The sequence below is a fragment of the Festucalex cinctus genome, chromosome 20 (assembly GCF_051991245.1).
Source record: "Festucalex cinctus isolate MCC-2025b chromosome 20, RoL_Fcin_1.0, whole genome shotgun sequence".
Taxonomy (NCBI): domain Eukaryota; kingdom Metazoa; phylum Chordata; class Actinopteri; order Syngnathiformes; family Syngnathidae; genus Festucalex; species Festucalex cinctus.
Window position 1 is genome coordinate 8,244,462 of NC_135430.1, and position 9,934 is coordinate 8,254,395.

Here is a 9,934-nt window from a genome sequence, read left to right on the forward strand (position 1 = left end):
CCATCCATTTTCCTGACCGCTTATTCCTCACAAGGGTCAGGGGGGAAAGTTGACCAGGGAGTGACAAATAAACAGCTTAAAAGCAAGCTTCTTCTTTTCATGTCATTAAAAATGATATCCTATAATGCTCTCCCAACAGCGAGCGTGAGAACAAGCGGTCGACTTTTTAAAAAGTGTGTTTTAATAAGTTTAAGTGTGTTTAAACAGCAACGTGACAAGTAGAAAGCATCATTGTGGAATGAAAAACGTCTCCATAACAAATCGATTGAGTGGGAAAAAATAAAAAATAATTCATGACCTATTTTACTGCTTGTATCACAACTTGTTCCATTTGCGCTATTTTTATTAAGTCTTGTTTTTAGGGCAAGAGGCATTGTTTGAAGCGTCACAGTCATTTTAATGTGGCCAATTATGGCCCGTGCGAGCTCATTGGTGGATATTTTCCACCGGAACTTGGTAGCCAATCAGAGAGGGGCTTCAACGATGAGCAGAGCAAACTACACGTTGTGTTTCAATTTTTGGCAAATGTTGTCATATGGCTCGTTTAAAATCATTTGGGAGGGGTAACACTATAGTTATTTTATTTTTGGGTGACAAATCCTTTGCCCTTGCCTCAGTCCTAGGTGAATGTTTTCTTTTTTGCACACAATCGGCCATGAAACCAAATCTCCCTGGCGGAGGTAATTACCCGTGCACGGGGATGGCGAGGATGCGCCTGAGGTTGGCCATCATGGTGTCGAAACGCTGCGGATCCTCTTTGAACCCCAACTCGGTCAGCACCAGGCAGCGGCTGAGATCTGCCACAAGTGGACAAGGAGGAGGTGAGGCTGGCTGGTGATATGTGGGCGCCACCTGTTGGTTACTAGCGGAAACACCGGCCTTCCCTCTGCCTCACCTTCCTGTCCGGATACCTTGATGGGAACGCCGTTGCAGAAGGCGCCCTTGCCTCTGCGCGCGGTGTACATTTTGTCCTCGATGCAACTGTACACCACGCCAAACTCGATCTGACAAGAACGTCGCAAACGAACGCAGCAATTAGCGAGGCGAGCTCAAGAAAAAACACTTGATGACTTTTTTTTTTTTTTTTTTTTTTTTTTAAGAGCTCAGAATTGTTCATTCGGTAGTCTTACTGATTCAACGTCTTATCATCATTGCTCTTTTTTTTTTGTGTGTGTGTTTTTTGTGTGTGTGTGCGTGCGTTTGCGTGCATGCGTTTGCGTGCGTGCGTGCAAATACGTATAAATTTATACTCATTAATTCACCTAAAGCCTTATAAATATCCCATTACCCTACTCCTTAACCAGGTACTTCAGAATCTTGCCAGAGTCGTGAGGTTTAAATGGTCAGGAGACCAGAGAAAAGGTCAGAAAAAAATAGAGAAAAGAAAGATAAATCAAAGTGAAATCCAGCACCGACCAAACACTTCCTGCCTTCCCCATGATTACAAAATCACTTGATGACTTAATTACAGGCTGCATCACTGCAGCAATGAAATCATTATAGAGTGCTCACCGACATGACTCACAATGATCGTGGCCTACCTCTTTCTTGACTGTGAAGCCGATGGACACAGACACAAAAGGGAACCTAAAAAAAAAAAAAATTAAAAAAAAAAAAATAAATAAATAAATTTTTTTTAAAAAGGAATACATTCGCCAAACTCCATCAGAGGTAACCTAATTAGCCTCACGTACAGCCGACGCCCAATTAGACGAGGCAAAACCAGAGGGATGCGCGCCGTACCTGTGGACGAAGTTGGTGGTGCCGTCGATCGGGTCGATGATCCAAGTGGGGTCGTCGGTGAGCGCGCTCGGGGCGCCCGCCGCCACAGACTCCTCTCCTATGAAGCTTCAAGGGGAACACAAAGCGGGACGACAATTATTAGGAACAGCAGAGTAGTGCTATCACTTTTAAATATTTTTGAGACCGATTATTCCATTGAATAATCAAGCAAGCCCTCCCCTACACACATATTTTTAATCCACTAAGGTTAGACATAAGCTGAATTGTGTGTACTTCTATTTTATTATCTTCTACACATGTACATAAACACCAACAAAATTAGCCTATGCTAAAGTGTTAGCAATCGTGATTAGCATTAGCCTGCCAACAATTACACAAACACTACCAGTGAGTTCACACATACTGTACATTATTATATCACATATCATTATATTACACAAGTAAAAGTTACTTCCAGACGATGTTTCAACATTATTCCATGAGTAAATATCTTCGATACATGTGCATTATTAAACAGCAACTAAATTAGCCTATGCTAAATGGTTAGCAATCGTGATTAGGGTGCTAGCAATTACAACTGAAGGTAAACAAACACTAACTACCAGTTAGTTTACACATACATTATTATATCACATATAATTATATTACACATGTGAAAGTTACTTCCAAGCAAAGCTTCAACATTATTCCATGAGTAAACAAGGGTAGAGCTAGCTGTTAGCTACATGAGGACAATAACTTCCTGTTCCTGTCTTCTTCTGGGCACGTTGAGTGCATGACTGCCCTCTACTGGTTAAGTGATGAACTCATAAACCCGAGAGGCAGGTTATATTTTGGAATAATTACAGCCCTATCTTCTATACATGTGCATTATTAAACACCAACAAAATTAGCCTATGCTAAAGGGTTAGCAATCGCGATTAGCATTAGCGTGCTAGCAATTACAACTGAAGGTAAACAAACACTAACTACCATTTAGTTCACACATATATTATTATATCACATATCATATTAAACATGTGAAAGTTACTTTCAAGCAAAGCTTCAACATTATTCCATGAGTAAACAAGGGTAGAGCTAGCTGTGAGCTACATGAGGTCAATAACTTCCTGTTCCTGTCTTCTTCTGGGCACGTTGAGTGCATGACTGCCCTCTACTGGTTAAGCGATGAACTCCTAAAACCGAGTGACAGGTTCTATTTTGGAATAATTACTGTCCACTTGTTTTTAGGACATTTAGAACTTCTTTTATTGTCTTTACAAAAATCCACTAAGTACTAAATCAGTGAATGTTTTTAAGCAGACAAATTACATCCGCCCTTCGGCCACTAGATGGTGGACAAACAGAAGAAATAAAGGTCAGATCACAGACAAGTCTTGGGTCTGGATTTTTTTAACTGGCTGTCCTCGGTGACATAATGGCGACGTCGTAGTAGCGTACCTGTGCGCGGGGAACTTTGCTTTGATGGAAGATATGATGAGCTGCTCCACTCGCTGGTCCGTCTCGGTCACGAGGTCCACTTGCGAGCTCTTGTGCATGACGGCGATGTCGCCCTGGAGGGCCTCGCGGATCACCTGGTGGGGGACCACCATGACAATGAGCAGTGATGTCGCACAGCATGTATGGCAGACTTTCTGGTCAATCATGAGTCCTATTTATTTATTTATTTCAAATTTTTCAGAGGGCTACACTGTGACTTTTTGGGGAGGTCATGCTAGGAACCCCAAAAGAATAGTGATTAAGAGCATGGACTTTGGATATTTTGTGCAATATGCAGAATGACATACCAATTTCCAAGCCAGAACAAGGTGATTTCCATGTCATTTGTTTTAACCAAATGTATGGATTTAATAAACTAACCTTGCCAGCCTGTTTGGCCACTTCCACACAGTGTTCCATGCACTCTTGCCAAGGATCAGTCATCGCTGTCACAGTAAATGATTCGAGTCCAGCCCCAAATCCTGAAAGACAAAAATGCAAACTTGTGTAAACATAAGCGTCACGCCTCGTCAGTATGAGCAATAAGAGCAGAACAATGTAGCACACGACGTGGTTGGTGGGTAAAGAAAGTATCCGATATCATATCAGACAAGAGTTGGCAAACCTGTCGGGTTGTACGCTTTTAGCAAGATGCCTGCGGGGATTCAATCTGCACCTGCAACCGGGCAGGGACGTCAACAAAACGAACGTTGGAGTGTTTAGACGGCCCGTCTTCAGTGACCCTCGACACTCTTCAGCTCGTCCCCGTTTCTCTAATTAAAAACGTCGTTCAAAGTTAAAACATTCCATGTAAGATTAGATAAAAAGTCATTTGACTTTGACACTTCGACAACTTCCGCGTTTAGCTCTCTGCGTTTCTACGATTGGTCAGCTTGTATCACGTGACGCTCATTCAGCATTTTTATTAGCTAGAATACTATCAACGGTTTTGATAGTTCATAAAATCGACATTACTTATTACGCTAGCTAGCATGCAAGTAAAGGGTTAAATTGGGGAAAAAACGGACGCTTAATGAACAATTTAAGACTTTAAAAGTAGCAGTCGCTGAATTGTCCACATGAAACGTTTGACAGTCACCCGGCTAGTGCAAAGCTATTGGCCAGTTTGTATCACCTGATTTCGATTCTGAGAGTTGATTGGTTAGAACGCTGTCAACTATCCAGTTATTTTCGTCGTGTTACTTGAATAGAATTTTGAGATCACAATATTTGATACCGAAATAAATCAGCGTTAAAATGTTAAAGTCTCTCATAAGGTTACATAAATAATATCCACAATCATTTCTCACTCAAAAAATAATAATACTGCGTTAGTTTACTCGCTTACTTTCGCTTGATTGGTCAGTTTATATCACATGAGGTTCCCGTTTGTTTTTGTTTTTTGTTTTGTTTTGTTTTTTTAATTGTTTTCTACTTGTATCACATTTAAGTAGTAAGGGGAATCAAAACCTTAAACTGCATAAAATTATTATATGTTGCCGCTTTAGTTGATCGCGTTGATAGGTCAGCCAGTGTCACGTGAGTGTTATTCGACATTTTCATTGGCCAAAACATTGTCAACGTTTCCCTTTGAGAACTGATTGAGATTTCCAAGAGCATTCATTAAAACACTGAAAAATATAACGGTGTGTTTTAAAATTGTATTAAATATAAATCACACCGAGTACAGGGATTCATTTTTTACCATTCATTGCTTTTTGTAGCCATAAGGTGGCAGCAATACCTGGCTGTGTCCAGTAGTTAAAAATTTTATGTACAGTATTGTGCAATACAGTTGTTAAAGAAAAGGTCAAATAATCCATTTGGCAAAGTTCCCGATTTGAATTTACATGCTTTATGTAAGCCAATTGGATTCCACGAATTAACTTTTTTTTTCCTCTCTTCTGTCTTTTTCTGTGACATGCTTGTTTGGTCAGCTTGTCCAATGACAGCAATTATATCATTCTCTTCTTGGAGCTTGACATGGTTCCCCTCAAACAAACAAACCCGGGCGTTGTGTCTGGAAATTCTTCATGCCACCCTAATAGGAGTCACGCGGAGGCCCATGCAGTGGGGGCCTTGGAGAAAAATATCTGTCCTCTTCACCAATGCATGTCCGTCTATAGTGTGGTGTGTTGGGGTGGGAGGTGTCTGCAACATCTCTGAGAGGAGCAAACTCTCTTCGGGACCAAGCCTTTGAGCATCACCAAGTGACGATGTCATGGAGAGCATTCGATTTTTCCTCATTGAATTAGCCTGAAAGTAAATATCAGGCAGGCAAAGGGTTCGCGTTACTTGACATGTTGTGTTTCGCCTTCCTTGTCAAATGGATCATCTTTGGTGGTTGATGGTTAGAAAACTGAATTAAGTGATCCCTCAGATTGCAAACCATGGCGACCATCTACAAAGCCAGCGCAGCTGCATGTAAGTCCTAATTTTTCTTGCGGGTTTTTCAAATTCCGAGATATCACCTTTTCATTTTGAGTAGCTATCATGCCAAATGTCTTATTTCAAACCACGATTGAGTTATAAGAAAAAACGCAAATAATATAATTTGAATTATAGCCTGAATTCATTGAAAATGTGCATGTAAAATATCGCCCTATAAAGTTCAACTTTATAGAAACAGAGTAATAATAACAAAATTCAATAGAATGTAATAAAACAAAACAAAACAAAACAAAAAAAAACTGTTTGTGCATCATGATGAATTCATTGTGGCTCCTCTTTGGCCACCAGAGAGTAGTAAAATACAGTCGTGTAGACAAAAACAAAAGAAGTTTCACAACTCCTGTAGGTGACCCGATTGGGCATTCAACATAGAGGATAAAGAATATATGCATGCGAGTACTGCTATATTTTCTGATACAAGTGTGCTATTTATTTCCTATGATGTTTACCATTATGTTAGCATTAAGCTAGCAGACTTCAAGGTGTTTTTTTTTTTTAAATACGCATGTTCATGCCCCTTGTTTAACGTTTAGTTTTTCAGACTGACCCCCAAATCAAAGAAGAAAAAAATGGCAGAATGGTGACGCCCCCCCCCCCCCCCAAAAAAAAAAACAACAACAAAAAAACAGTGAAAGTGAAGCGAAAAGGGAAAAATTAGAACGTAAACGTAAGGAATCGCTTTTTTTTCTTCTTCTTTACATTTTATTTTATTATGATAAAAATCAGTTGGGTGGTGTTAGCTTCTGGAGTTGGATCCCCAAAACGCAGACACGAATAAGATTTTAACTCTTTATTTGCATAATATCGAGAGGCGTAGAAAAAACTTGACTTGACGAGAAACAACGAGAATGTATCGACAATCACGAGACGCTAAGCTAACTTGGGCCATGAAGTTGCACAGAGGAACAGAGATAATATTACGACAAAAACACATTTCTCAGACAGCTTATATAGACAGTGAATCAATCTTATTGGCTGTTGACGAGATAAAGAGATGAAAGATTCCTGACATCTCATAGTGCACCACCAGTTAAAACCAGATGCCGATTACATCAGTTCAAAACAGACACTTGACCCTACGGTCATGACCCAAACATAACCCTTGCGTGACAGTAAACATAACCCTTACATGACCCTAGTCACGACAGTAAGCATAACCCTTGCATGACCCAAACATAACCCTCTCATGCCCTTGCATGACCCAAAATACAATAAAAATTGTCAGATTTTTGCCATTTCTTCTGTCAAGGTGTTGATTTCAACAGGTTTGTTGGTGCTTTTCATGATGTGCGCGGCGCCACTGCGGGCCCATTTGGGCACGACGCCCAACATCAAGCACATCGTGATGGGCAGGTGCTTCAATTACGTCACACTCGTCAACCCCGGCGGCAGGTAACCGTCAGTTAAACCACCTCGAGCACTCACGGACGTTTTTAGTTTGATTTGATGCCATTTTTCAGTTATTTGATTAGCCTCAATTTGAATTGTGTAGTGACTTTTTTTTTTATTGACTTTGTTTCCATTTCGATTATTCTTGTTTGTGTGCGCGCAGGTTCGACTGCGAGGAGATCTGGCGAGCGTTCGAGGAGGCGGTGCTGCGGCAGGCGTCGTGCGAGGTGGCCGCCGAGCACTACCGCCGGATGTTCCGGGCCATGCCGCAGACGGGCACCTGCGACCGGGTAACCGCCAAACTCCTCCTTTTCACAACAGTATCTGTTGTGATTTGTAGTGACTTTTGTAGTGATTTGCTGCCACCTTCTGGCCTCTTAGTGTCAGGGAACTCTGTTCAACTGAGTTAAGGGGTTTCATTTAGACAATAATTGAGCTTTTCTGCTATTTTGTGGCCTTTAGGCACCAGGGAACTATTTTGAAATGAGTTGAGAAGCTTCTTTTAGGCAAAAGTAGTGATTTGCTGCCACCTTGTGGCTTCTTGGTGTCAGGGAACTCTGTTCAACTGAGTTAAGGGGTTTCATTTAGACAATAATTGAGCTTTTCTGCTATTTTGTGGCCTTTAGGCACCAGGGAACTATTTTGAAATGAGTTGAGAAGCTTCTTTTAGGCAAAAGTAGTGATTTGCTGCCACCTTGTGGCTTCCTGGTGTCAGGGAACTCTGTTCAACTGAGTTAAGGTGTTTCATTTAGACAAGTAGTTCCTTTCGGCCATATTAGCACCAAGAAACTAGGTTGAAGTGAGTTGAGGAGATTCATATGGATAAAAGTAGTGCTTTGCTATCAAGGAGGCTATATTGAAGTGAGCTCAACAATGTAATTCTGACAAAAGTAGCACTTTGCCGCCATCTTGGAGATGAGGAACTATAATGAAGTGAGTTGAAGAGTTTCATGGAGACAGAAGTGGTGCTTTGCTGCCACATTGCGACATCTGTGAATATATAATCAATGATCAGTATATTTTATGGTAATTTTTTCCAGTTCTTGTTGTGGAGCAAGACGAGGAAGTTGATTCAGGACTACGCGGCGGTGGCTCGTCACTTGTGGACGCTGGAGGACACACTCGCGGGTTACATGTTCAACGACCTCATCTGGTGCAGTCAACAGGAAGACTCGGGTAGGCCACTTCCTGTCACCCGCCCGCGACGCGGCCAATCGCAACGCAAGGCCGTCTCACCGCCGTCTCACCGTTTCAGATTTCGATTTCGGATCGTGTCCCGAGTGGTCGGCGTGCTTGCATCATCCCGTGCACTCCTTGTGGAGGCAAGCGTCCAAAAATGTGAGTTTGGCGTCAGTAGTCTGCATGTCATGCATGATTACAAAAGAATATTGGAGAGAAGTTGTCAATTTAAATCTGTTTTTTTTTTCCTTTTTTTTTTTTTTTTTTTTTACGTGATTTTTTGGGGTATGGGGGTGTAATTGTGGGAAAATCAAGCATTTTTTTCCCCCAGAAAAAATAATGTATTATTAAAAAAGAAAAAAAATTAGTCTTATTTTTTCATTTTATTTTTAATTTATTTTATTGTATATTTTATTCATTCATTGTATATTTATTTTCCTATATTTTATAATCATGGAAAAAATATCGATTTATATCTTTCAGAGAAAAGATTTGGAATTTCACCTGAGGGAAAAAAAACAACAAATTTTCCTTTTTTTTTTTTAATGTAATCTTATTCTTTTGTTTCTTGAAAACTAAAAATTTGTTGAAGTGAGTCTTTGTCATAAAATTTTTTTTTTTTTACCAGAATAAATAATTTTCTGAAAGGTTGTTGAATTCCTGATGCAGTATTTAGGTATTTTAAATATTTTTAAGACAAAAAAGTGAAAAAAGTCTTTAAAAAATAAATAAATAAAAAAGAAAATTCACCTTTATCAGAGCATGAAGTTGACTGGTCCCCAGAAAAAAGTTGAAATGAAGTCTTGTGTCCTTTTTTTTTTTTCTACGAATCTTTGTTTTGTTTTTTTTCTTATGGAAACGGTTTTGTCAGTTTGCGGAGATGGCATGCGGCAACGTCACCGTTCTGCTCAATGGCTCCATTGAGAAGGCTTTCAACAGGAACAGGTTCTTCTTCACTTTCCGTTTAATTCCAAAGTGCAGCATGACTCGTGCTCGATTTCCAAGTACGCCTTTTGTTGTTTATTCTTCTTCTTTGTCAGCATGTTCGGAAGTGTGGAGCTGGACAATCTGAATCCGCAAAGGGTCAACTACGTCAACATCAAGGTGGTGAGCAATCTGGACGGCCCCTTTATGTGAGCAAATTGATTTCTGTGTCGTTACAAATGCTGCAAATGTGGAACGCAAAGTTTTAACTCAGATGTGATCTTACCCGATTTCCCCGTGCACAGAGAATCCTGCGGCAGGGGCTCCATCGCGGATTTGATCCACATCCTGCAGGCCAGAGGATTCCGCTGGACGTGCTCCGACAACGACCGGTAAAGGATATCGAATCGCTCGCATGCACGACTCCGATCTTCCCGACCTCACTTAAACTAAAAATGCGTCCGCAGAATCCTGACCATGCTGCAGTGCGTCCACAAGCCGGAACACCGAGCGTGTCGGACCTGCGCCGACGCGCATCCGGTCAATTGACATCATTTTTTTTTTTTGTGTCCCAGGACAAACTTCAGGGCGGCTGTTTCGATGAAAATCTGGCAATAAAATTGTATTTATTTAAATTGTGTGAAAAGGAATCGTGTTCCGGCAAACATAATTTTTTTTTTTTTTTTTTAAGTGATATGACAATAAAGATTAATTTTTGCAAGAAAAAGATTGATTTTTTTTTTTCTGAAGAAAGATCACAATGTTATGC

At 40.5% G+C, this 9,934-nt stretch overlaps 2 protein-coding genes across 4 annotated transcripts in view; one reads left to right on the forward strand and one right to left on the reverse strand.

The window, feature by feature from the left end:
• Positions 1–4,318, reverse strand: part of LOC144009150 (inositol monophosphatase 1-like) — a 16,397-nt gene extending 12,079 nt beyond the window's left edge. Inside the window, exons 1-7 of the mRNA XM_077508702.1 lie at positions 3,848–4,318; positions 3,604–3,704; positions 3,184–3,317; positions 1,744–1,848; positions 1,542–1,587; positions 896–1,004; positions 689–797 (exon numbers count right to left, since the gene is read on the reverse strand). Of these exons, the coding sequence (XP_077364828.1) occupies positions 689–797; positions 896–1,004; positions 1,542–1,587; positions 1,744–1,848; positions 3,184–3,317; positions 3,604–3,666 (566 nt within the window). The 5' untranslated portion in view covers positions 3,667–3,704; positions 3,848–4,318. The remainder of the gene's footprint in view (positions 1–688; positions 798–895; positions 1,005–1,541; positions 1,588–1,743; positions 1,849–3,183; positions 3,318–3,603; positions 3,705–3,847) is intronic.
• LOC144009148 (ADP-ribosyl cyclase/cyclic ADP-ribose hydrolase 1) lies at positions 3,786–9,837 on the forward strand. Of its 3 annotated transcripts, XM_077508699.1 has the most exons (10): positions 3,786–3,812; positions 5,603–5,646; positions 6,939–7,065; positions 7,226–7,352; positions 8,103–8,238; positions 8,318–8,400; positions 9,113–9,186; positions 9,282–9,374; positions 9,471–9,557; positions 9,633–9,837. In XM_077508699.1, the coding sequence occupies exons 2-10, from the start codon at positions 5,613–5,615 to the stop codon at positions 9,712–9,714; spliced, it is 843 nt and encodes a 280-aa protein (XP_077364825.1). In that variant the 5' UTR covers positions 3,786–3,812; positions 5,603–5,612; the 3' UTR covers positions 9,715–9,837. The 3 variants fall into 3 exon arrangements, with proteins under 3 accessions (XP_077364825.1, XP_077364824.1, XP_077364823.1); XM_077508698.1 differs by lacking the exon at positions 3,786–3,812 and having other exon boundaries at positions 3,821–5,646; XM_077508697.1 differs by lacking the exons at positions 3,786–3,812; positions 5,603–5,646 and having other exon boundaries at positions 6,603–7,065.
• Positions 9,838–9,934: the final 97 nt, after the last annotated feature.